Source organism: Meles meles, chromosome 1, assembly GCF_922984935.1.
Source record: "Meles meles chromosome 1, mMelMel3.1 paternal haplotype, whole genome shotgun sequence".
NCBI lineage: Eukaryota > Metazoa > Chordata > Mammalia > Carnivora > Mustelidae > Meles > Meles meles.
Genome location: NC_060066.1, coordinates 207,682,744 through 207,710,450, shown reverse-complemented (window position 1 = coordinate 207,710,450; position 27,707 = coordinate 207,682,744). Strand labels below are relative to the sequence as shown.

The 27,707-nt window shown below is 45.3% G+C and overlaps 1 protein-coding gene across 2 annotated transcripts; it reads left to right on the top strand.

The window, feature by feature from the left end:
- Nucleotides 1-571: 571 nt before the first annotated feature.
- On the top strand, nt 572-27,707 carry PDPN (podoplanin). 2 transcript variants are annotated; one of them, XM_045988692.1, is made up of 6 exons: nt 572-920; nt 19,120-19,250; nt 20,984-21,113; nt 25,525-25,575; nt 26,356-26,461; nt 27,439-27,707. In XM_045988692.1, exons 1-6 carry the CDS (start codon nt 854-856, stop codon nt 27,443-27,445), a joined length of 492 nt encoding a protein of 163 aa, XP_045844648.1. In that variant the 5' UTR covers nt 572-853; the 3' UTR covers nt 27,446-27,707. The 2 variants fall into 2 exon arrangements, with proteins under 2 accessions (XP_045844648.1, XP_045844556.1); XM_045988600.1 differs by having other exon boundaries at nt 26,356-26,467.

Here is a 27,707-nt window from a genome sequence, read left to right as displayed (position 1 = left end):
GTCCATCCAGCACCACGACGCTGCATCCAGAGTGAGGAGAAGCAGATCTCCAACAACCTTTTTTCTAAGACTGTCAGAGCCAGGGAGTCGCCAAACCCCCCACCAGCTCTCAGGGGCAGCTGCCCCATCCCCACCCCAGAGCCACTCTACCAGCCCCATCCGCCCCCGGGCCACCCAGATGAGGACGGACACTTCAAAAAAAAAAAGAAAAAGCCATCAGATTTAATATTTACAAGAACAATCCCAGGCTCGGTTGTAAAAATGACTGGCCACACAAGGAAGCGTTTACTTCTCCTAACAAATAAGCAAAAAGCCTTGTGCCTTGCTCTTTTAAAAAAACATACAAACCAGCCCAGAATAATAAAGTAAAATATTTAAAAAAAAAATAAATTGCTCACTGAAGCTCCCCCTTCCCCTGTTGTTGGGGCTCAGGGCTCTTCCGAAGTCCCGAAGTCCCGGGGCAGCCCGGCAGCTGTGGCCCTGTAACTTTAAACCTGGCCTGAGGTCATCATTTTAGCGCTAGCCAAACAGAGGCAGAGGGCGGTCCTAGTGAGCCCCAGACCGAGACCACCTTAGGGCCAGCAGTTCCCCGCCCTTGTAGGGAGAGATAAATGCTGACTCCTCGCAAAGTTTCCAATTGCAAAGTTTGCTCCTCAGCCGCAGAGGGAGAAGGAAGCTTGGGGATCCCTCCCGTGCTGGGTTTTGTTTTTATTTTTTTTTATCTTTTTTTGCTCCCCGCCTTCCAGCCCCTGTTCTCTGGCCCCACTGGGCCTCTGACTACAGAGCTTTTTCATCGAACCCCCAGCACAGGAACCAAGGGCTCGGCCCCACAGAGAGCAAGTCACCCGAGAAGATGTGGAAGGTGCCAGTTCTGCTCTTGGTTTTGGGAAGCTCGTGGCTCTGGGATCCAGCAGGAGGAGGTAAGACCCAGCAGAATGGCTCCCTGCCACCAGTGCTCGCGGAGATGAGCGAGCTGAGACTTGCTGGAATGCCTGGGCCCGGTATTTGAGGTTGCCTGGGAGAGCCGAGGCGAGCTGGGAAGTGTGCGCGTGCCCCTGAGTCCAGGGGACCTGGAGAAGGAGAGACAGTGGCTTGGCTGGTGCCGGGTGCCAAAGCAAGGGCTCAGTGGGATGGGAGGAGGAGCCCACGCATCTCATCCACAGGCAGCAAGGGAGGGGAACACAGGGGACCTCCCTCCGGGGCAGCCCACCTCTGCCAACCCCCTGCTCAGCTCGTGAGACGTAGGGTAGAAGGACAGAGACCAGGAGACTTCCCCTGGCTGGACTGGGCTTTCCTATGGGGCTGTGTTTTGGAGGAATGCAGAAGGCCTCAGAAGAAGTTGGGCCCCCGTATGGAGGTGGGGGGACATGTAGCCATGGTTTCCCTACGGGGGCCGCCGGGTGCCGTGCACCAACACTAGCAGCCCTCAGGGCCCATCCATGGGATGGTCTGGAAGAGGCCTCCGTTATCCTCCCTGGAGAGAATGGTGTGTGCAGAAGGACTGGAGTGGAGGGCTTCTGAGTACCGGGAAGCAGGGGAGGATGGCTGTGAACCTTGCCGTGTAAGTTGGTTTCAGGCCCTGTGTTGAACTTGGCCAACATCAACGAATGAATGAGTGTTCGTGCCTCCTTAGACCTTTCCTGTATTAGATCTGATGGTGGGGGCTCTCCTGGCCTTTTCCCCTTCCTGACTCCTCCCTCCCCTTCCCATCTTGCTTCCTTCTGTTGTCTGTCAACATTTGATTTGATTTTTCTTGGGCTTTTATTTTTATCTGTTTCCCCAACAGAATATAAGCTCCCAAGAACGGAGCTCTGTCTTAGCCTTGATCCCCAGGACCAGAACAATATCCGGCACGTAGTATTTGCTCACTAAATATGGGTCGAAGGAACTGTAAGCTCACTAGTGATCTTTGGGGTTGAAGGCTGCTGAAAGGTAAACTCCTCCATTTTCCAAATTGAGGATAGAGGTGGGTCGAGTAGCAGGAAAATCCCTCTTGGAGGGAGTGATTGCCGGAGGGGTAGACTTGGCAGACAATAATTCCGAGCGCAGACAATAATACCCAGCCCTGGGGAAATTACACAGGGCGTATGACTCTCTGCCGGGCTGGAGGCTTCCGAGGGACTCGAGCAACTATCTTTACAGGGACATGGGCTATTTGTGGCCGTCCTATCTTTGGAACTTCTCTTTCCCTTGGAGCACACACAGCTCTGCACTGAACATTTCCCTTTTGGCGAGACAGTACGCAGATGCTACCATTCTGTGCTCCCTGGGGCAAGGTGTGGGAGACCCCCAGACTGAGCCACATCCCAGGTCAGCTAAGGAAAGGCAGGCAGCATCCTCTGTTTCCTCCTTGGAAGGGGCTGACTGTAATTATCATTAAGCCAGTGTTTGAAAGTCAGAGGTCCTCTATCTGGAGTGGTTTGCAGGAGGGGGAAACTGACCTAGGCATCTATAAATCTGGTCTGAAAAAAAAACACACACACAAAAACAGCAAACCATCAGCGGCTAGTTGGTGCCAGAAACTGGCTGTTAAAGACAGAGCCCGCCCCCATCTCCCACCCCCCACCTCCCCAGGCTGTGGGGGGTGCTGGCCGTGTGTGGATGCTGGGTTGCTGGGCTGGCAGCAAGCAGCTGAGGCCCAGGAGGGGTTTTGTCTGAGGATAATGACCGCAGTGCAGAGAATATGGATGAATAACTTCATTGAGCTGAGCTATTGTGGCTCCTGGGGCTGGGGGTAATTATGGTGATGAATTTTATTATCCTTCTCCCAGGATCCTACTCCCCCACTGGGTTTCCCTCATCTCCTGTATAATCCGGTTCGGTTTTGTAATCTGGTCCCATGTGTCTGTGTCTTTGGAACTGAGTGGATTCAAAGGAGCTCTGTTGTCCACACATCTGGCATTTTCCTCAATTGTCAGCGCCCCCCCCCCCCCCCCCCGCTCTGAACTTCCATCCAAAATGCAGACATTGGGGCCTCTCCGTTAGTTGGTTTATTTTGTAAAATTCTGCAGGCTGCCGCTTGCTGCAAGATCGCATGTGATTTTCTGGGACTAGTCCACCCAGGATTCATCATGCGGCGAACAAATTTCCCTGTGATTTCCCCGAAATTCTTGGCAGTCAGTTTCGGTGCCCCTGAGGTCTTCAGAAGTTGCTAAGGGGTTTTGTTGCTCTGAAGGCATCTACCAAACATTGAATAAATACCAGGTCCGTTGGAGTCTTTGTGAGGGAGGTCTGTCCATTACATTGGTGTATGAGATCCAAAGTAGCATTTAACGGACTAAAAGCACATTTTTAAGAAGTATCCAAGCGTGAGAAGGTGAAGTCTGGACATGGTGAATAATGCAGAATGCTGGACGAGCCTCCTCTCTTTCTCTGGCCTCTGACATGCGTGGTCCATGAGTCCTTCCAGACCAGAGAATTATAAGGACCCCAAGCCTTGGCATGATGGGGAGTGGTCTGGCCAAGTAGGGAGGACACTACCTCACTCCCATTTCCATCCCCACCATGTGCTAGGAATGTCCCCGTTCCCTCATTTAATCATCTCCTTCAATTATACATCATAATCTTCAGAATATGCCAGAACTAGGATTCAAAAATGAGTCTAACTCCAAACCCCAATCTTTTCCCAATATATGACAAAGCCGCTTGAAAAACTAAAGATTGTACTTGAAATTAAAGATTAATGTCACTTTAAGCTCCTTACATATGAAAACAAAAAAACTGGGGTGCCTTGGTGGCTCAGTGGGTTGAGCGTCTGTCTCCGGTGAGGGCTTGATCCTGGGGTCCTGGGTACAAGCCCCGCGTTAGGCTCCCTGCTCAGCAGAGAGCCTGCTTCTCCTCTGCTCCCTGCTTGTACTCTTTCTTGCTATCTCTGTCTCTCTCTCAAATAAATGATAAAGTTTAAAAAAAAAAAAGGAAAAATGTTAAAGGTATTAAAAAAGTCCTTTATGTTAAATATCTGCCGTGTTATTCCTGTAAGAATGAAGATGTCATAATGCATTAAAATAGGGTTCATTAATTCATTCCCCAAAAGGTAACGCAGCATCTCCTGAGCTCTTGGTACAGAGCCAGGGGCAGGATTTGAGCTGTGCACTCTGGAGAGAGGCACGCCTAACTTTACAAAGCATTCCCCGAAGTCTTCGCCAGCAAAGCTACGGACCTGTGCTTTGCATTCCGTTGGCTTATCTGAATATTTGTCATATTTCTGGCTCTAAGAACAGACATGCCAGGCTACAACGTATTGGAAATGGTTCAGGGGAGGACGTAGAAAGACGGGAGGTTAAGATACCTAGCAGCGCCCTTCTGAAACTCACTGGAGTGATCTCAGGAAGATTTTGCGAGGCTCTCCAAGGAAGTCCCTCAAGGAAATTCCCAGCAGGAGCGATATGTTGGAAGAGAATCCAGTGATTGGGGGGACAGGGTGGGGAGCATTTCTATAGATAAGTCAACAGTTACGGAGATAAGTCTTAGGATTCCCGCAGGGGTAGGCAAGAGATAAAAGCAAATCTGGATAGAAATCTTGAATCCTTTCCTTGTTGATTTCATCAAACTTTGGGAAAGGAAAGAGATCAGGCATTTTCTCCAAAGGCTAGGAGATGGAGCCGAGTTAGGGAACAACGGGAGTTCTGTCAACTTCATCCGGGCGGAGAAAACAAGGTGGCTGCTTCTGTCCTCGCGGTACCCCAGGCCCCACCAACCACTGGTTCCCAGCGGGCTGGCCAGTCCAAGGCAAGCATTCCCTGGAGCTTCAGAGATAGGGGTGAGCAGGCTCTCCCTTCGTTTTGTCTGGCCAGGTGCTTTTCCCTGGGGAGTTGCTCAGAGGAGGTGGGTTTGCTCTTTGAGGGGAATCTTGCTTAAGTCCAGAAGGAAACCTGCAGACCTGACCGCCTCATTCACTAGTTGTTGGAGGAGCTGCAAACTGACATTGTTTAGGGCAACCCTCAATTTCAGGCAGGGAGAAAAAAAACATCAGCAAGCAGAGGAAGATGGGCTCTCCACCTGTATCCAGGCGGATAAGACTACCAGTGTCCCCAGACAGTGTCACTGCAGACATGGGGTCATAACTGACATTGTTAGTGTTTGAAACCTGCAGGGGGATGTCAGTTACACAGACTACAGATGGGAAGGGGGGAAAAGGCGCCAGGAGATAAGTAAACATGTTATTGATGAGAATGCAGTATTTCCTGCAATTCATTACAAAGTCTCCATCCAGGAGAATAAAACGTGACTGTAACTGACGGAAAAAGCTGTTATCTAATGAATAGTATCCTGCCTGAGGAAGAAAGGTGGCCGTTTGCATAGAATCCAGAAAGGGAGAGAAAAGGGATGAGGATTTGATGAGGTAAAGCTGCCCTGCCCAAGGAATTCATTTATTTAGCAAGTACATACTGAGTGACTGATTTGTGAGTCAGGCAAGGTACACGTTATCCCCGCTCACGGCTAGTATGCGAGATGTCCTACAGGGTGGCCTTGGGTGTCTGATATCAGTCACGATGACTGTTCTAGGATGAATCAGGGAGCCCTGTTCCATCACAGTCTGGAAATGATTCCATCCAGGAGCCCCACCCTTTGCCTTGAATATACACCAGGTATTTCAATCTTTAGAAGGGCAATGCCTTGCTTAGCAAATGCCTACGGCATTGGAAACACATTTCCTGTTGTAAATAAACTATTGGGTTTCCTGGCCTCTTGTAAGTTTGGCTAATGTGAAACAGTATCATGTGAGTTGGATCACCCAAGATTAAATTTCTGAAACTATAAAGCTAAGGGTACTAGATTCTGCATTCCTGATGTTACCAGTAGTAACTATGTGATAATGGCTAACATCCACTGCATGCTTAGCACATTTCCAGCACTTTCCAAGCCCTGGTTCATTTAATCTGTGCAACAGACCTACAAGGTAGGAACTATTTGTATTTTATAGACCAGTGTAGAGGCTCAGAGAGGTTTGGTAACTTACACGCAGACACAGGTAGTGAGCAGGCATGGTGAGACTGTTGAATCCAGGCAGCCCAACCCCAGAGCTCATGCTCTTAACCACTTAGCACGACGACCCCCAGTGCCTGCGCTCAAGGCTTCCAAGGACTCCCAGAAAAGTTAGCCAATTGATTTCAAGTACCTCTTACAGCGGCAATACCACGTTTGTTAGATGCGTACTTCAGACTGAAGAATGAGGCTGGCATTGGGGTACCGAACTGAAGGACATGGGCCTGCCCCCTTAAGCGTATATACAGGGCATACATGTTAGTAAGAACTTTAAGAGGTAGAGAAGAAGCATAAAGTGGGATCGCAGCTCACAGAGAGAGGCAAGACAGGTGTGTGTGGTGTACCTGTATAAAGGACATAGGGGACAACATAAAATGGCATGTCCTGAGCGGCAAGGGCCATTATTTGCTGCCCAGAGTTTGGCGATGAGATTTTTTAGGCCATTGATGGCTGGAGAAAGTCTTAGGGAGCAGATGGGGCTTGATCTTGGCTGTGAAAAATGATAGGATTGATTGGACACGGTGGCAGGGAAGGGCAGTCCAGGCGGGAGAGATTGCTTGAGCAAAGGCAGAGAAGTTAGAACAATCTGGAATTTGTATGAGAAGATTCACGCAGCCTCGCTGGTGTTGGAGTGGGAGTAGTTGGGAAGAAGGATGAGTCCCTGCTAAGGGGGAGAGCTGAACCTTTTTCTGTAGGCAAGAGGCCATAATAGCACATGGAAGTAAGGGGGAGCATGAATAGCAGTTGTCGGGAACAAAAATGATGACCAGAACCATATGGGATTGAATCTAGTTTATGGGATCACTGGGGTGAGGGTGGGGGTCGGGAGATGAGCGACTATGTGTGGTGACCACGTAATGGGGGATGAGATCAGATTTGGGGGAATCATAGTCAGCATGACTTAGAGCTTAGAATTTCCTGATTTCTTATTCTCTCATTTCTTGAGTTCCTACTATTCACCTCTTACAACATAATGTTATTAAATTTTTTTTATTGGTAGATAGTTCACAGATCATAAAATTAGCTGTTCGAAATTGAATAGGCAGGGGCACCTGGCGGGCTCAGTCAGTGGAGCATGCGACTCTTGATCTCGGGGTTGTGAGTTCGAGCCCCACGTTGGGTGTAGAGATGACTTAAAAATAAAATCTTAAAAGGAGAAATAAATTGAATATCATACCATTAGAAGCTGCTCCCCTTTCCCCTCTCCCCCATTTCCTGGCAGCCACAGAGCTACTTTTTGTCTCTCTGGATTTGCCCATTCTAGACATTTCACATGAATGGAATCCGACAATATGTGGCCTTCTGTGCCTCATTTCCTTCACCCAGCATGATTTCAAGGTTCATTCTTGGTGTAGTGTGTGTGTCAGAATTTTATTAAACTCCAATGGCTGAGTAATATTCAATCTGTTATTATTAATCTGTTCATGACCAATTGATGGACATTTGGCTTGCTTCTGCTCTGGGGCTGTATGAATAGTGTGGCTAGGAGCATTCATGTACAAATCTTTATGTGGATGGGTGTTTTCATCTCTCTCAGGTATATACCTAGGAGTATCATTGGCCAATCATATGGTAACTATGTGTAAATTTTTGAGGAACTGCCCAGCTGTTTTCCAAAGTGGCTACATTATTTTACATTCCTACCAACAGAAGGGTTCCAATTTCTCCACATCCTGGCCAGCACTTGCTATTTTCATGTTGTTTTGTTTCTTTTCATTTTTTTTTCCATTTTATTTATTTTTTCAGCGTAACAGTATTCATTCTTTTTGCACAACACCCAGTGCTCCATGCAAAACGTGCCCTCCCCATTACCCACCACCTGTTCCCCCAACCTCCCACCCCTGACCCTTCAAAACCCTCAGGTTGTTTTTCAGAGCCCATAGTCTCTTATGGTTCGCCTGTTTCTTTTCATTTTTTGATGGTAGCCATCCTAATGGGTGTGAAGGGGTATCTCATTGTGATTTTGATTAGTATTTCTCTAATGACTGACAATGCTCAGTATCCTTTCATGTACTTATTGGCCATTTACATATCTTCTTTTTTTTTTAATATTTATTTTTAAGTCCTCTATACCCAGTGTGGGGCTCGAACTCACAACCCGAGGATCAGGAGTCGCATGCTCCACCAACTGAGCCAGCCAGGTGCCTCCATATTTTCTTTCAAGCCATGTCTATTCAAATCCTATTCCCCCTTTAAAATTGAGTTGTCTGTTTATTGTTGAAGTCTTTATATATTCTAGATACCAGACCTTTATCAGACATAGGAATTGCAAATATTCTTCCCATTAAATTTCTGGATGGTGTCCACTGAAGCAAAAATTTTTAAATTTTTGAAGTCCCATTTATCTGGTTTTTTTTTTCCCTCTTTTATTGCCTGTATGGTTTGTATCATATCTAAGAACCCATTGCCTCATCCAAGGTCACAAAGGTTTACTCTTAGTTTGCTTCCAAACATCGTGTAGTTTTAGATCTTACATTTAGTTCTTTGACTCATTTGGAGTTCCTTCTTACATGTGATATGAAGTAGAGGGCCCACTCTTTTCTTTTGCATGGGGCTGTCCCGGTGTCCCAGAACCATTAGCTGAAAAGTTAATTCTTTCCCAGCAAGTTATCCTGGCACCTTTGTCAAAAATCAACTGCCCATAAATAGAAGGGCTTATTTCTGGACCCTCAATTCTATTCCATTTTTCTAAATATCTATCCCTATGCCAGTGCTACACAGTCTTGGTTATTGGAGTTTCGTAGTAAGTTTTGAAGTTGGGAAGTGCAAGTCCTCCTGCTTTGTTCTTTTTCAAGATTGCTTCGATTAATCACTGTATCTTGTTATTTGTGTGTCTCTTGCCCGTTAGAGAAGAGGGCAGTACCCATGTCTTACTCAGCACTTGAAAGGACACATGATTGGTGCATAGTAAACATTCATCCGGAGGAAGAGGGAGGAAACACAACGATCCCAGCCTTTGGTCAGAAACGACAAAGAGGCAGGTGATAGAAATATAAAAATCAGGTTGGAGGGATGATAGGTTTGGAACCAGTGTTATAAGGAGGAGTTCAGGTTCGTACACTCCGTTTTAGATGCAGGGACTTGGAGGTAATAGTAGGACATCCAGTTTGATGTATTTGATGGATACCTGGAAAGATAATCAAAATGACATCAGAGGTACAACCTAGAGACACAGTTTGCTGCCTGAACTCCTCCCCATTCATCGGAACAAGGGGGAAAAGATGGCAAAGAGGTTCAGAAGAGATTCACCCCAGCTAAGAACGATTGTTTTTAAAAATCTACCGAAGCACACTTCAAACTCCCCAGCCAGGCCCAGGATCAAGGCCAAGGGCAGCTAATGGAAACACGGCCACATTCTGCACATTCCTGTAAGGCCTCATCCTCCTCGGTGCACAGCTGGGCTGTCCGTGAGCTACATGGGTGGATGGTGAGGTCAGAGCCAAAGGGGCTTCTCTTTTCACTCTTGCAAAATCAGGGCCTGCTCAGCTGACAGCGTGGAGTGAATCAGAAGCTCAGTTTCCGAGCAGATGGCCAGCGATTTCCCAAACACTCCGCCACCCCGTTGAGATGCTCTGCTCCGGGGCAGGACTTCTAAAACAGGTTTTAGTCATTTGGTTTTCCATGTACGAAACAGTCCTCTCGATGAGGCGGCCTTTCCAACGGGCTGCTGGACGCAGTAAAGTTCCAGAGAAGTTGTTACCGAGGTGTTGATTGCAGTTTACGAAGCTGAACTCATTTCCTCTTTTCCTGAGAACATTCTGCTCTTGGTCAACAGAAAAAAAACCTCTCCCCAGGTTGAGTAATCTTGGTAGAGGTTGTAATCAGCAGCCATGAGTTTTAACACTTGAGGAGTTCTGAGCCCCAAGATTGTGGTTGGGGGGGCGGGGAGCGGGTAAGCTGATCTGTGAATGCTGAGAAGTGTGACTGTCCGTGTGTTCATTCATTCTGCTCTCGGAGGCCATGCCAGAGGCTGGGCCACAAACCTATAGCAGAAGGGGGTGCTGCTCCCAGGAAGCTTGTGGATGCTTGCAGAGCAAAAGTGTAGTCAGTGTTGGTGTTGTCAAGCCTTGTTCAAGTTTAGGGGGATTGCTTTCTCTTGGCACCCTGGGAAGGCGCGGAGGGAAGAAGCGTCTCACCTGGGCCAGGTAGACGAGTAGGTAGGGTTTCGATGGGCAGTGGAGTTGGAAGAATGGAACTGCAGGTGACCTTGGCATCCAGAAGCCCACAGAGCGGCTTTGATGCCAGCCCAGCCCTGGCCACGTGGAGTGGAGAGCCTATGAGGGGAGCTGCAGAAAAGGGACAGGCAGACATACAGCCTGCATGACACCGTGGTTCGAGCGGGGTTAGGCGTCTAAGGGGCCTGATGTCTAATCCCTGTGTCACCATTTTCTGGCTATGAGGGCGGTTTACTCTCAGCCTCGTGGTCCTCGGTTTCAATATGAGAATGACATGAGTTTGTAAGGCTTTTGTAAGGAGCGCTTGGCACCATGTTTTGGACATTCTCCAATAAATTCAAAATAACAACCATTTTTACAATACCCACCTCCTTTGAAAGGCAAACTGGTACAGCCACTCTGGAAAACAGTGTGGTTGTTCCTCAAAAAATTAAAAATAGAACAACATGGGCACCTGGGGTGGCTCAGTGGGTTAAGCGTCCGACTCTTGATTACAGCTCAGGTCATGATCTCAGGGTCCTGAGATCGAGCCCCAGGTGGGGCTTCATATTCAGCATGGAGCCTGTTTGGGATTCTCTCTCTCTCCCTCTCCCTTTGCCCCTTCCCCTTCTCCATGCTTGCACTCTCGCTCTCTCAAAAAAAAAGAAAAAAAAGAAAAGAAAGAAAAAGGAAAGAAAGAAAAGAAAAAGAACTACCATATGAGCTAGTAATTCCACTACTGGGTGTTTATCCAAAGAAAATGACAATACTAATTTGAAAAGATATATACATCCCTGTGTTTATTGCAACATTATCTACAACAGCCAAGATATGGATGCTACTCAAATGTCCATCCACAGAGGAATGGATAGAGAAGAATGGTGGATATAGACATTAGACTATTACTCAGCCCTAAAAAAGAATGAGATCTTGCCATTTGCAATGACATGGTTGGAGCTAGAGAGTATAATGCTAAGTAAAATAAGTCAGAGAAAGACAAATACTATTTGATTTCACTCCTCTGTGGAACTGAAGAAACAAAACAAAGGAAAAAAGAGAGAAAGCAAAAAACGGACTCCTAACTATAGAGAACAAACTGGTGGCTGCCAGAGGGCAGGTGGGTGTGGGGGGATGGGGGAAGTAGGTGAAGGGGACTAAGGGTGTCCTTATCATGACGAGCATTGACAAATGTGTAGGATTATGAGTCACTATATTGTGCACCTAAAACTAATATAACACTGTATGTTAATTATAGTGGACTTGAAAAAAATTAAATAATAAAATAAAATAAAATACCTACATGTCGGGTGGTCATGGAAAATTACCTTGAAGATTTGTGAAAGGCACACAGCGGGCCTCAGTTGACAGGTGGCTGGGAAGCCTGATGTCCTGTCGAAAGGACTCCGTGTCCTGCTCCCTCCGCCTGCTGGTGACCTTTCGGGAGGTCTTGCTAGCGACCTGAAAGCTGAGTCCCCAGCCACATGGCCCCTCTCGTTTCTTTACTGCTCGTGTTCAGTGGCGGAGACCTTCAGAAAGCTGTGTCTTTGGGGTATGGTATCTAATGCCCCCCTCTCTGAAGTCTGAGAACACTTCTCCAAATCTTAATCTGTAGAATTTCTCCTGATTTTCTCCCGAGGAACAGGTGACACTTGTCTGATCTCAGCTTTGACTCGTCTCTCTTGAGTTTCATGGGAGACGCATGTGCCCCCGGTGCTGACAGTGGGTGATCGCAGCTCAGCATCGGCCTGGGGCTGCCAGGATGGGACACGCAAGTGGACAGGCTGCTGCTCACTACACCTTGAACAGCAAAACCACGGAGCTCATCCACAGAGGGGATTGTCCTATTATCAGCCAAGTTCAGGGGAAGCTATTTAATAACTCTTGAGTGCAGCCCAGTGGGCAGTAGCAAGAATATCGCAACATAAGGGATAATTCAAAAGAAGTGTCGGTGTGTTCGTTCAGTCATTCAACAAACATCTGCTAACTACTTACCATGGTGCCAAGCACTGGGAATATGGGGTGGTGTGGGCTTTAGGGGAGCACTGTGCATCCTGGAGGAAAATTATGGATACTGTGGGATACTGAGTGGCTGGGCCAAGCCCTCAAGAAGCCGCCTAGATTTTCCATGGCCACGCTTTTGATCCAGTAAGCAATTGACCAAGAGCCACAGGAAGGGTAGGCGTCGAGGGGAACTCACTGGCCACATCAGTGATCATACTAGCCGCAGCCCAGTGTCTGCCAGGAGTTGAAGGCCGGCACACAGCTCTGGGTCAGCAAGTGGTTTTGAAAATTCCAAGGAAAGGCTTCCTCACAAGGTCAGAGGACGGGCCAGCCTGTAGGCAAGAGGATTGATTCAAAAGATGTGGTAAATAAAAGCAAAGGTCCTAACACCTTTCTTCTGGTTGCGGAGGCCTACTTGCTGGTAGCTAAGGGAGCAGCATCAAACAGCTAAATTTGGGCAGTTTGAGTTGAGATGAAGGACCCTGCGAAGATCTTAGCATCTACGTGGGTGGTCTGCGGGGCGCTAGGAAATGTTGGAGCTGGCACCTTCCCTCTGCTTTAGGTGTGTTTGTTTTCAGGCTTCTGAGCGCAGGGTTGAGACAGGATGGAAAGGTGATAGGCAGAAGCCTGTGTCGGGGCAAAGGAATAAAAACAGGCATTTTTTGCTTGTGTTCTCCAAACAGATGTTTTGACCTCTCTCCAAAAGCATTGCTTCATCCCAAATGTAACTGGGAGGCCAGGGGGGTGGAAATGCTAGGATTATTTGTTAATTATCCTACAGTTACTCCTACAGGGGAAAACCAGAACTTCCTAGGATGTTGTAAGAAAAAAAAAAAAAAAAGCATTCTCTTTCTCAACGGCCACAAAACCCATTCCACTGCCACAGTCATCTGTCTTCAAAGCTTATCTAGGCAGTGAGATGCCAGAGCGCTGAAGATGCTGGAAAACCTCAGGCAACACGGAAGATTGCCTCAATCAGTTGGCTGACGCCGCAGGTTTTCTTTGAAAATCCCGAGGATAACTCAGCTTGTGACTTCTTTATTTTTAAAATCAACTTTTTTTAAATATTTTATTTGTTTATTTGACAGAGAGAGAGAGATCACAAGTAGGCAGAGAGGCAGGCAGAGAGAGAGGGGGAAGCAGGATCCCCGCTGAGCAGAGAGCCCAACGTGGGGCTCGATCCCAGGACCCCAAGATCGTGACCTGAGCCGAAGGCAGAGGCTTAACCCACTGAGCCACCAAGACACCCCTAAAATCAACTTTCATGAGACAAAATCAGAGAGCGATGCAAAGCATGAGAGACTCTTAACTATATAGGAAACAGTGAGGGTTGCTGAGGGGGTACCTGGGGGATGGGCAGTAAGGAGGGCACATGATGAAATGAGTGCTGGGTGTTACAGGCAACTGATGAGCCACTAAACTCTACCCCTAAAACTAATCATACACTCTATGTTAATTAATTGATTTTAAATTTTAAAATGTTGAAGTATACCTTAAAAAAGTATTTTTTAAAAGTACAGTTAAAAGTGTATTATCTTCACATGCCGCTCCGACTCAGGTGACGTCATCTCCTAGCTCTCCTTCGCACTCCAGTTGAAAGGAGAACCCCACCAGACAGGCCCTCCACACCTCCTTAATCTCGTTTCTTCCGTCCAGTCCCACCCACCACTCTCTGTTTCTTGAGTGTGCACTGCCCCAAGCTCCTTCTGGGCTTCTGGGTTAGTGGGTCATTTTTTCCCATCTGGAATTCACTTGCTCATTCATCAGCTACTTAGGGTATCCCATGGGCCAAGTATTTTAGGGAGAAGCCAAGTAGGGAAGATACAGCACAATGAGTGGTTGAGTATTCTGGCACGTGTGTGAGGGTTTGTGGGGGAGGAACTGATTTCAGTTGCAAGGGGGGAGGCCACCGCAAGAGGGTGCCCTTTGAGGACAGATCTAAGGGGGTAAAAGAGTGCTATCTTGAGATTTTCCTTGTTTGTTTATTGTGAGACCCCTCCCCGCCGACCCAGCAACAGTACCTAAAATCATGAGAGATCTCACTTCTGTCTCTCTAGTGCCCAGAATGGGGCCCAGCACTTAGGTGAACAGGGACTATTTGGGGATATAGAGGTGAGCCTTGGGAAGGTTCCAGTCTTGATCATTACTGCTGCCTTAATTGGCAGAGCCAAGGAGAGTCGCTGCTGAAAGAGAAGGAAGCAGGCTCTTAGAAAGCAGGTCACACCTGCCTTCTATAATCTACCACTTTGGAAAGCTTAGTCCTAGAAGGGGCTCGCTTGAGGAACCTGAGATTCTGGTTCCTAAGTAATTAGACTGGAAGATTCTAACCAGGTGGGATTTCATAAAGGAGGACACATGATGCAAGAGGAAGGAGTTGCTTCTGACAACCAGGATTATAATTTAGGAAAGGGTGAGGTGGTGAAGAGGAAGGATGTCAGAACCCAGGAAGGGGCCGGGGGTATTCTGGCTCATGGCGGCACAAAGATGTCTTTTGTTGTGTTGGTGAGTACACGGATGAGCCGTTAAAACACTTGGCTTTGTGTCCGCTCACTGACCAGGTGAACTAGGCAAATCATTAAATTTCCAATGTTAGACAATTATTCTGACACTTGTTAAAACAGTTGCAAGATTTTATTTAAGACTATTGCAATAGGGGAGAGAGATGGTTCCAAATACAGCAACGATAGCTAGGGAATTATAACCAAGAAACAGAGTATGGGGGAGGGGGTTGGAAAAGTACAGAGAGAACACATCAAGGGTAGCAAGGGTTCTTGCTCAAGGCGAGCCTTCCACTTGGACATCAAAGGTGGGTGACGGGGAACTTGGTCAGGTGGGAACATTCTCTCTCAGCTTACTTAGCAGGGTTCTTGCTGAAACTAGACTCTTGTAAGGACGGACAAAGAAACCCAACTAGGATTTGGTCAAGGAGAGATCGTTGTCGACCTCGCTTTCCTAATCTGATAAAGGGGACGTTGAGGCCAATGCAACTTGCCCACGGGGCCATTTTGAAATGAAGTCAGTCAAAGAGTAATAAACAAATAAACCCTATGTGGTGGTGGGGGGGTGTTATAAAGCTGGGCCTCCCACCTGAAGTAGAGCCTACAACTTGGAAGGGCCTCCTCGTACTTCTGTTCAAGTGGCCCACCGACTCTTCCTTCTCACTCTCTACACGCCGACACCTGTGGGGCGGAATTCACACGGCGGCAGTTAGTGGACTTGAGGAGGAAGGGGAGTGGACGATGAGGGGAGCACAGAGTCAGAAATCAGTTCTGGAAAGAATCTGCGGGCAGAGGATGGTATGGAAGTCAGGGCAGAAGGTAGTGGGCGGGCCATTTGAGCTGGTCCTCGTGCTGAAGGTTGACTCCCATGACCGCGGCATGGTATTTGAAAGAAGACTTTTGTCTCAATGAGAGCTAGTTCTGAAGCAGTGGGTGAGAGAGGGTTTATTGGGACCAACCGGTCAATCTTTTGGGGGGAAATCAACGTATATCCCCATTTTACATCATACTTCAAAAGAAACACAAGACAAGGAGAAATATTCAGTGTGAGAACAAAACCATAAGGACAATCTAGTGAGTATTCGCAGAAGCTTGAGGTAGGGTTTGTAAGTTTCATGTCCAAGGGGAAAACAAACTTCATGTTTGATTGGCGATTGAGTTCAGGACTTACAAGAGAGATGTAAATGCCAGCTTGTCCAAAAAAAAGGGTTTGTTGCAGCTCTTACAAAGAATATTTCCTAAGGTATAAAGAACACATACAAAACTGTAAAAGAGATGAATGCCATCAGAGAAAAATGGTCACAGAAGAAGACCTTTCTAATGGCCAAAAAATTAATGGAACAATACACCACCATTAACCAGGAATGTAAATAAAACCAGAAGATTGCAAACACTTATTTAAAACATTTTTACCGGAGCGCCTGGGTGGCTCAGTGGGTTAAAGCCTCTGCCTTCGGCTTGGGTCATGATCTCAGGGTCCTGGAATCGAGCCCCACATCAGGCTTTCTGCTCAGCAGGGAACCTGCTTCCCCTCTCTCTGTGCCTGCCTTCCTACCTACTTGTAATCTCTCTCTGTCAAATACATAAATAAAATCTTTAAAAAAAAATTTTTTTTATCGCGACCTTGGGACTATTACTATTCAAGTAACAGTTCTAAACTCTAAAATATTTTAAAAGGAAAGGATTCCATAAAAATAAGTAAACTGGAATAATTTCTTTAGAGAGATCAGGCTTCCGTGCAAAGAGGAAAGTGGTTCCCAATTAGCACTTTCAGAAGATAAACATCTCTTCAGTTCTTGCGTGTTCCTAAGCTTGAGAAGCTGAAGGTAAAATTGATTTGTCCCATCTTTTCACGGTTAACGAAGAGGTTGGCCCAGCTTTTGAAAGAATAACACCTCCACACAAATTCCAAAGCAGATGGATGGATTCACACCTTATTTGGAAACTTCCATTGGTTCTAATCCCCAGGCTGGGTGAGGCTGGCTGAGACAGGAAAAGGTGTTCACGTGAGCATGAGGGCACCGGGGCCAGGAGGGACACTGTTATTGTAGGTTCGTCACTGTGCTTATGTGAACAGCTGCGTGCGTGCCCTGTGCACACGCACGTGTCTTCAGAGGGAAAAAGAATCAGAGGATGGAGGCATCAATGCACAATCTGAATTTCACCGGTCAAGGGAACAGGGCATCCATCGCTGGCTGGAAATTCAGGCAGCTGGGCTGGTAGGAACTCTTCACCCGGGAAAGCCTTCAACCAAAAAATTTAGACGGACAATTGAAGATCTCTTGTTAGAGATCCACTTTCCCATGGAGCAAAAAGAATGCCAGGGCCGTGTGACAAAAGCTATGCATCTTAATCACGAGTGCCATTCTTCCTTAGAACACCCTTTGTCTACTCTCGCTGATGTTAGTCCTTGGCTCAGTGGGCCAAGTACAGGAAGGAATTTTTATCAAGTTATGTTTTCGATGAGCTGAACGCTGTATGAAATAATTCAAACCAGCTTTACTTAGCACTTGATTTTTTTTTTTTAAAGCAAGAGTGTTTTGTTTCATTTTGTAAAGTTGGAGAAGGCCCTTTAATACATGGTTTTCCTGAGCAGCCTCCAGAAGTTGCTAAAATTGATGATTTGTTAACGGTTCAAACTAGGAGGGGAAGAAAAGAAAAACGGGATGTAGATTTTGTGTGTGTGTGTGTGTGTGTGTATCTAATAAGGACTACTTCCCTGGCAAAGGAATATTTCCCCCTTGAGCTCAGTAAATACATTCAACATTTGCCTGACATTGCTTAACATGCCTGATGTGAGCCCCTCGTTATCCACCCCCACCCCACCGAGCGGCCAGAAGGGGAGGCAACGCTTTGCATGCAATGAAGTATTCAGTTATTGCTAACTGGTGAAAGCCATTTTCCCCCAGATGAAAAAAGAAATGCATTTGCTTAGGGAGCTCATCCAAAGCCCTTGATTGATATCTCTGGATTAGGACCCCAGATGCAAAGAGAAGGCTTCCAGAACCAGTGAATTTACTTTTAAGACTTTCTCTCTCTTGCATCAGCAAAGAAGTTGTGATCAAAATATTTATTAGCTGTGCCTTTGGCTGGGCTTTCTAAGCACAGGGAGAAATACGGTATCGTAAGGCGAGGACTGGATTGCTGACTTGAGCACTGCCCGGACATAAACATCTACTTTTCAATTACACAACGAAGTCTTCAAGCCTGCCCCTACCTCCCCCAGTCTCGCCCCTGGGATGTGTATGCTTGCTTAGTTTGCAAGTGTATTTAGTCATGGAATTTCCAGAAGATGGGGAGGGGGCCCATGGCCAATGACTCAGATTTTTAATTCGTGAAAAAGGTTATTTGATGAGCTGAGATGATGCCCGTGCTTGGTCGTGATTCATTTGGATCATTGAGACAGAGGTGAAAGAAAAGGCCACTGTTGCTCTCTGTCCCGCTCCCCTCATGCCACCTTCGTGTGGAATTCAACCTGCCACTTCCACTCCAGCCATCCCCTGATCCTCTGGAAACCTTTCTCATGGGTACAACAGGGTCATTCATTCAGTGTTAATGCAGAAAAGCCCAGGCAAGGGACACTGAGGTCCCTTATTAGCATAGCTCTCCACGGACTAAGACTTCTGTTGGATATCTCAGCACTGTTATGTACATTACTGACTGTCCCCCGTAGACAGTAACCTCAACTATAAAATCAGAGGTTGACCGTACCTGTGAGGCCTATGGTCAGAGCCAATGGTTCTCATCATTCAAGAAAACATCAGGCTCAAAATTAAATGGAAAGCAAGCTTGATTTTTAAGACATGGGATCTGCTTTGGGACATTCCGATTTGGTATGTTTAGGATGGAGCCAGCAAATTGGAATTTTTAGAAATCTTTCCAGGGACTCTAATTTAGAATGTTTCCAGGTCTAATGATATTTTCTTTTAAGACTTTATTTATTTATTTTTGTGAGAGAGAAAGAGAGCGAGCATGAGTGGGACAGGGGACTGGGGAGGGACAGAGGGAGAAGCAGACTCCCTGCTGAGCAGAGAGCCCCATGTGGGACTTGATCCCAGAACCCTGGGATTATGACCTGAGCCGAAGGCAGACGTTTAACCAACTGAGCCACCTGGGCGTCCTTAAATGATCTTCTGTTAACCTGAATGCACTATAGTATGAGTTGTGTGAAATGGCATTAGGAAAAATCTGGTTTGCATACATCCCTTTGTCACCCTGCTAGGCGGAGGCGGGGGATGGGGGAAGCTTCACTGTTTTGCATTTTTATCCCTCTTTGCTTTGCTATGGAGACCACCAGGCCATTTTCTGTGATGGAGGTGCAGCAAGGAGAATGGTTTGTGGTAAGCTGCAAAGGTGACCCCCCCCCAAAAAAAAACAATCCCCAAAAGAAATGGTAAAGAAAGTAATCTGATTGTAGCGGGCCAGTTAGGTCTGGCCACACAATTTCTACCTTAAGCCCTGACCCAGTCTTTCTTTTTCAGCCAGCACAGTCCGGCCAGAAGACGACATAACACCAGGTGTAGAAGACGGCATGGAGACCCTCGGTGCCGAAGACAACGTGATGACCGCAGGCACCAGCGAGGAGCCTTATGAGTCTGGCTTAACACAGCTGGTGAGTGTTCCAAGAAGAGTGGAGTTTGCTCCGTAGGCATGCGATCATATGCAAGGACTTTTTTGACTGTCTTATTTCACTTAGCGTAATATCCTTACAGTTTGTAAGTGTTGTAGCACCTGCGACGAGGTCCTTCCTTTTCAAGGCTGGTAATTCCATGGTATGTCCCAAGCACATGTTGGGTGTCCGTTCATTGGTCATTAGATGCTTGGGTTTCTTCCAACTCTTGACTCTTCTGAATAGTGCTACTGTAAAAATGGATATGCAAATACCTCTCCCAGACCTTGCTTTCCGTCGGGTATATACCCAGAATGGGGATTGATGTGTCCTATGGTAGTTTTATCTTTAATCATTTTGAGGAACCTCCATCTTGTTTTCCATAGTGGTTGCACCATTTTATAATCGCACAGTGCACAATGTTTTCGGTTTCTCTACCTTCTTGCCAATACGTTATTTTCTGTTTGAGAGTAGCCATCCTAACAGGTATGAGGTAAGAATCTAATTGTGGTTTTAATCTCATTGTGTATTTCTCTGATGACTAGGGGGTATTGGGCATCTTTCATATGCTTATTGACTGGATATCATCTTTGGGGAAAGGTCTAGGCCAGTCCTTTTGCCCATTTTTGGTTTTTTGTTTATTTGGGTTTTGGTTTTGTTTTTTTTTTTGAGAGAGAGAGCGAGTGTGCATGTGTACAAGCTGGGGGGAGGGGCAGAGGGAGAGGGAGAGAATCTCAAGCAGGCTCCACTCTTAGCATGCAGTCCAAGGCAGGGCTTGATCTCATGACCCTGAGATTCATGACCTGAGCCAAAACCAAGAGTTGGACCAACTTAACCAACTGAGCCATCTAGGTGTCTCCTTTTTGCCCATTTTGAATCAGGCTATTTGATTCTTTGTTGTTAAGTTGTGGGAGTTGTTCATACCCTTATAAGTTGTAGGAGTTGTTCATACCCTTATCAGGTATATGATAGGCAGATACTATCTCCCGTTCCATAGGCTGCTTTTTTACTGTTGATTGTGTCCTGTGAGGCACAAAGTTTTTAAGTTTAATGTGGTCCCATTCATCTAATTTTGGTTTTGTTGCCTGTGCTCACTGACATATTTGTTGAATGCTACATCGGCATGAACTTTGGAGTCAACAGAATCACTTCCAAGTCTTCTTGCTTGTTGGCTGTGTGATTTGGGGCATGTTGTCTAATCTCTCTAGGCCTCATTCAGACTATAGAACTATTAATAGGATTTACGTTACAAGATTGTTTGTAGACTAAATGAGAAGGACTTTAAAGGGCCTAGCACACAGTAAACTCTCCATAAAGGCAAGTTATTGCGCTAATTGGAGGAGAGAGGGCACTGAAAGATGATACAACATAATATGTACCAAATAAATCTTACAGGGAAAAAAATGCCATTCAAGTTCAAGGGAGAGGAAGAATTAAAGCCCAGTGAATTGGTATTTTTTGAAGAATTAAAACCCTAGGAAGTCAACTTTTTAGATTAGATTAGTCAATTTAGTTATGCTAAATATTTAGTATTTATTTCTGGAGTACATTTGGTTTCATTTCTGTCCCCAGTCTCTCAATTCTGTTTGTTTGTTTTCTTATTTCCACTTTAAATGAATGTCCTCATATATTTTATATATTCATGCCACTTTAAATCTTCTTCTATTATAAGGTGGAGTATATATTTGAAAACATTAGGTCTTATTTCTCTTTTGCCTCATTTCCTTCTCTAATAGGTGCCAACAAATGCAGAGAGCGTAACAGACATACGCATAGAGGATGGGCCGACTCAAGAAAGCACAGTCCATGCCAAAGAAGAAAGCCAGAGCACCACAATCTTGAATGCAGTGACTAGTCACTCCATAGGTAAGAAATTCTGTAGGTCAACTCTATAGGTTTATCTTCTTTTGTATAATCAGTACATACAAATATCCACGAACAAAGCTGGTGATTAGTATTGGAATGCCAAGAGCGAGTTCTGAACCAAGACTTATCTGCTAATTTCAAATTCAATTTATAGGGTTGCTCAAGTGAATTTGGTTTATTGAGTTGCTGAACACAGCTCTCCCCTTTCAATAACAGCTAGTGATCATGTCCCCACAAGGACAAGTTTAGCTACTGGCGTCATGTTGGGGATAATAAGTTGATACAATGTTACACTAAGAACTTGGTGTTGATACGCAAGAGCAGGAACCTTGACCAACCTACATAAGTTGTATGGATTCTATACTAATATTTACCATCTCACCCTGAGTTCATGTCTGCACATAGGGAACAAGAATCTGTTCTTGGGGGCTGCACTTTGATTCATAGTTGGCACCTCCAGCCGTGTCAAAGACCACTGCCTTGAGTATTTGCCATTATTTGAGGTGTAGACCATCGCTGAGAATGAGGAAAAATCATTGCCGTTACAACTTAGCAATGGAAAGACAGAGAGCCTTCTATTTCTAGAGATTTCTTATGAGAAATGTGGCTGTTTGGGATTTTTATTTTAAAATTTTTTAATTAAAATTTAAAATTGCCTTATTTTGTAATAAATGGGGTGGGAGAGGGAGAGGGAAATCACTAATCCTTCTATAACTGCAATGAGTGCTTGTTAATGAGCAATTTTAAAGGTTTTATTTATTTACCTGAGAGAGAGAGAGAGAGATAACCAGAAAGGGCATGAGTCGGGGAAGCGGGGAGGGAGGGGGAGAAGCAGTGGGGAGCCCAATATGGGGATCAACACCAGGATCCCGAGATCATGACCTGAGCTGAAGGCAGACGCTTAACCAATTGAGCCACCCGGGCGCCCCACTAATGAGAAATTTTATATAGATTATTTTATCTAGATAGGTATTTCTTTCTTTCCTTTTTTTTTTTTAAGGTTTCATTTATTTATTTGACACACAGAGAGAGACAGTGATAGAGGGGACACAAGCAGGGGGAGTGGAGAGGGAGAAGCAGGCTTCCCACTGAGCAGGCAGCCCAATGCTGGGCTCGGTCCCAGGACTCTGGGATCATGGCCTGAGCCGAAGGCAGACCCTTAATGACTGAGCCACCCAGTGCCCCTAGGTAGGTATTTTCCATTTTTAATGAAAGTAAACATAAAGACCTTGCCTAAATTGATGGTTCCTCAAATCAGTGGCACATTTAAACACCTAGAAAGTTACTTTATTGCTCAATACACATTTCTAGACCCAACCACCACTCTGGGTTTATTTATTTATTTATTTATTTTAATTTATTTGACAGACAGAGATCACAAGTAGGCAGAGAGGCAGGCAGAGAGGGAGAGGAGGGAAGCAGGCTCCCTGCTGAGCAGAGAACCCGATTCGGGGCTCGATCCCAGGACCCTGAGATCATGACCTGAGCCGAAGGCAGAGGCTTAACCCACTGAGCCACCCAGGTGCCCCTGGTTTTATTTTTTTTTTAAAGATTTTATTTATTTATTTGACAGACAGATCACAAGTAGGCAGAGAAGCAGGCAGTGAGAGAGAGAGAGAGAGGAGGAGGAGGAAGCAGGCTCCCCGCTGAACAGAGAGCCCAATGTAGGGCTCAATCCCAGGACCCTGGGATCATGACCTGAGCCAAAGGCAGAGGCTTTAACTCACTGAACCACCCAGGGTCCCCACCACTCTGGTTTTAAAAACTCTATTGCACTTCTGAGGATTTTTTTAAGAATTGCTTTATATTTGGGGGACCTGGCTGGTTCAGTTGGTGGAGCATGAGACTCTTGATCTCAGGGTCACGAGTTCGAGTCCTACATCGGACATGGAGCCTATTTAAAATTTTTTAAAATTATGTTACATTTGTACACACAGTGTCCATAGCAGCATCATTCACATTAGCTAAAACATAAGAGCATCTCAGATGTCCATCGACAGATACATGAGTAAACAAAATGTGGTATGTCTATTTCATTCAGCCCTTAAAAGGAAGCACATTCTGACACCTGCTACAATATGGATGAACCTTGAGGACATTATGCTAAGTGGAATAAACTAGTCACCCAAAGAAAACTATTGTAGAATTCCACTTAGAAGAGTCAAGTTCATAGAGACAGAAAGTAGGATGGTGGGTGCCAGGGGTCCGGGGGAAAAATGACTGGGGACTTGGTGTTTGATGGGTCTGGGGTGTCAATTTTGTGAGACAGGAAGAGTCCTGGAGATGGCTGGTGGTGATGGTTGCCCAAGACTGAATATATTTAATGCCACTCAACGTCTATTTAAAAATGATGAGGACAGTAAGTTTTATGTTAAGTGTATTTTACCACAAGGTTGGGGGGGGAGCTTTATGAAATACTTTGAAAATAAAGCCTAAATAAAGGTCACTCTGAAATGACAAAGAAATGGTGAACATTTAAACATCCGATAGAACCAAATAGGGCTAAGCAAAGAAAGAATCATTGATATAATTTGTCATTGGAAAACATTTCAAAATATTGGAGAAGAATTGACCATTTGTGAAATAAGTTGGCAGCCCATTAGCTGCCGAAAATGGAGCGTCCCAAGTTGAGTTGTCTTCCCATCACACCAGGATACCTCTCATACTTTAAAACAAAATTCTCACTTTTCTGGAAAATACTCATGATTCCCCTCCTATCCTGTCTCCTGCCCCACCCTGTCACAAAAAGTGTGACTTATGGCCCATTTCCACATAATGCGTCAGTGTCCCAAGAAATTTTCACATATGAGTTAAAATGTCATTATAAGCACGTGGTTTTTGAAGAGGTGATTTTATTAGGGCAGCAGATGTCTTTCCCATGAAACACCCAAGCACGATGATGTTCACATGCACGACACACTCTCACGACTGCAGTCAGTATAATTGGGCTGGAGCTAGGGAGGACAGAACTAATAAGCTCTAATTTGGTAATGAATCTTCCACATTTTTTGGTAATATGTTCTCTGACCAATGCTGTCACTGATGGTGAGAATGATGTGTTAGAGAATTCTGGAACTCAACAGCCACCATGTTAGGACAGGATAAGCAAACAATTGACTTTTTCTACTGGTAGTTGGCCGCCAAACAGATGACCTTTTAGGAGCGATTCTGTGATACGTGTGTTCCAGCCTGGCCTCAGATCCACCAGTCTTTGAGCCATCTGTGTGTGTGTGTGTGTGTGTGTGTGTGTGTGTGTGTGTGTGTGTGTGTGGTGGGACAACACCATCAGCTTGAGCTCCGTGTAAATGCCCCAGAGTCATGGCTTCAGCTCATGCTGGCAGAAGTGGGTTCAGAGACCCTTGTCCTAGGGCCATCTTGAAAAGGTGCCCTTTTTTTGAGTCTTGGTACAAAGACTTCTTTCAAACCCACACATTAGAAAAAGTAAGCATTTGTAGATGATGCTTTCACCTTTGATTGGAAAAGCTCCTGGTTAGCTGCGGTGTTTGCAAGGTATGAACTACAGTTCTAACGTGGGACCTAATTGATTGACTTCTCTCCCTTGTCTCAGTAAACGAAAGCCCTTTGACTTTTCCTCTGTCGGCAAACCTGGTAAACGACCACCACCCAAAAGAGTTAAAGACTTGGTACGAAAAGAAGGTGATGGGAAGAACAAAACCAAACCAAAAACATTGACTCTTAAATTAGGCATGGTGTAAAATTATCTGAAAGAAACTCACAACTTTATTGTTTACTTGCTGTGAGTTAACTCAAACCCATGCCATAGGTAAATGGAGTAGTTACATTGTAACTATTGGACTAGGTCTGGCTGCAGAGAGAAATCCTAACATAATAGTGACATAAACACGAAGAGTATATTCCCTCATTAAACTTGGCTGGGCATGTTGCTGCCCTATAAGGCACGGATTTTGCTACTAAAGATAAAAACAGGGAATTGCTGTCATAAGACAAATCAGTCTTCTAGAACTAGAGTATATCTCTCTCAAAATAAAATCCTTCAAAATAAACTTTATAACCATGGATGAGTTTTCCATGGTCTTGATATTAGACCAAGAATCAACAACTTTGGTTTCTTTGGTTACCCAAACCCCATTTCTGCGGGCCAATTTCCCTGACTCTGTTCTCTAAAGTAGATGAGAAAGCAGTAAGTTACACCAAAGTACTATGCACACATAGGTGTGAAGAGTGTTCATAAATTCAGTGATAATAGTTTTGAAGACAAGATCATGTCAGAACTTGCTTAAAAATCCTCTGATCCAATTTATTTAAGAAATTACATTCTTTGCTTCTGTCTTGATACCTTCCACTTAAGGTAAATTCATCTTTTGCCAATTGTTAAATTATAGTTATTATATCCTAATAATTCTGTATCATTACATCTCTTTCTTCACAGAGAAAGTAGGCACAGAGACAACCGTTCACACAGAGACAACAGTTGAAAAAGGTGGGTGAGATTTTGTTATCAAAATATTTTTATAGGAGTTGTTAAAAAGAAGCTTCTCTGAAGCTAATCTTGTGATGAATTGAATTCTTTCCTGGATTGTAGTCAATAAGAGAGGAATACAGGGGGCGCCTGGGTGGCTCAGTGGGTTAAAGCCTCTGCCTTCTGCTCAGGTGGTGATCCCAGGGTCCTGGGATCGAGCCCTGCTTTGGGCTCTCTGCTCAGTGGGGAGCCTGCTTCCCTTCCTCTCTCTCTGCCTGCCTCTCTGCCTACTTGTGATCTCTGTCTGTCAAATAAATAAATAAAATCTTTAAAAAAAGAGAGAGAGAGAGGAATACAGAACCCTCTGAGAACAGGTTTCAAACTTCTTTAAAGAGAGAAAAGAAAATTGCCTGAATTTGAAAACACACAAACCACTAACGAGTCTCGTCACTTAAGGACAACCATGGAGAATGGTGTCATATCACAATTTATTGTGATGAAGAATGAAAGTAGGGGCTCATTTAATACAAACGCTACCTAATAATTCACAGTGAAGCCACCCAGTATGCACGGTATGCTTGACAGATCCTGAGATCCAGGAACCTTTCCGTTCATATGGGGGAATGAGAGTAGCCCAGAGTTTCATGTCTTTCAGGTCAACTCACACTGAAAAAGCAGAAACAAATTAGAACTTCATTTGCGGTCTTCAGTGGGGCAGTGGTATTGTTTATAAATGACACATTTTATCACAGGCTTATCATTCATCTGGATCTCATACTTTTTTTTTCCCTCCTCATTCAGATGGCCTGGCGACAGTGACTCTGGTTGGAATTATAGTTGGAGTCTTACTAGCCATTGCATTCATTGGTGGCATCATCATTGTGATTGCTCGAAAAATGTCAGGAAGGTACTCGTAAGTAAATAGCTTATAGGCATGTGGTAGGTAAATGAGAGCGGGCATATCCAGATCTCCAACCTTAGAGCTAGTTGAAATCTCTAACTAGAGATCACGTTCAGGGATGTCTAGCTGCCCCGTGGTTGGAGCATACAACGCTTGATCCCAGGGTTGTGAGTTTGAGCCCCACGTGGGGTGTAGAGTTTACTTTTAAAAAAGTCAATTTCAGCAGCCTCTTACCTCCGTGAGGACTACATCTGAAGTTTCCCCAGGAGAACAGGCATCTACTTGGCTCTTCTAAGTTGCCAAGAAAAGAGAGTTAGAGCCAAAGATGGCTATTTAATTGACTCCCATTGAGATCTAACCAAATGTGACCTCTTGTCTTAATTTTCTGACGAACTGAACTTGAAAGAAAACCCCAACCAAGTTTCAACTTGATACCTAATTGCCTTGCCCCAGTCATCAGAGGGAGGGAGGTGGCTTTCAGAAGAACGTGCACTGCAGAGCCCAGGCACCATTCGGACGAGAATTCTTCTGCTGTAGGGGTCCCCCTCCCTCCACTTCTGTCCTGCCCATACCGACACGTGGTAGTGAACTCCTAGCAGTGATTATGGATGAAGGGTAGGAGTTCTTTCTCTCTATGAAAATTCAGAAGATTCAAACTCATAACCAGGGGAACACTTTTTCTTATTTCTGTTGGGGAGATGATATATAATGGGGGATGGGGGGGTGGCAGAGAGGACAAGTGAGGGTTGAGGGACAGAGGCCACAATATAGTCTCAGACTGACGTGCTTGGAAATGCCTGGGAACCTGCCCCTGGTGGTGTGAGGGCCAGGCATGCAAGAGGAATGAGCAGGGACAGGAGAACAGCTCCAGGTTCCAGAACTCCCAGATTTATACGAAAGGACAATAGAACCATGACTCACAGGATTACTATTTACAGTGCCAGTAAGAGAAGTGACAGTCACCTTTTTCTTTGTTTTCACAGGCCCTAAAGAGCTGAAGAGTTGTGCCCTTCTACCAACACGTTTGAAAGAGAATTTCCGACTTCCCCGTCCCCGAGCACGTGGAGAAGATGACCCATGGAAATCATTGGGCGGTCCCATTCTAAATCCATGGTGATCCCTCCGCTTACCAAAAGTAACCCAAGGAAAGACAATTGATGAGACTCACTCCTCGAGGCATTTGTCTTCTGAAAATATTTTTAAAGATAAATTTTGTAAAAGATGATTAAAAAGACAATGCATCGAAAATGGA

Bases quoted from the DNA above. Each gene is read 5' to 3' on its own strand.
- PDPN (XM_045988600.1), top strand. From the start codon at position 854: ATGTGGAAGGTGCCAGTTCTGCTCTTGGTTTTGGGAAGCTCGTGGCTC. The intron at 921-19,119 runs GTAAGACCCAGC...TTTCTTTTTCAG, and splicing joins CTGGGATCCAGCAGGAGGAG to CCAGCACAGTCCGGCCAGAA. The intron at 19,251-20,983 runs GTGAGTGTTCCA...CTTCTCTAATAG, and splicing joins AGTCTGGCTTAACACAGCTG to GTGCCAACAAATGCAGAGAG.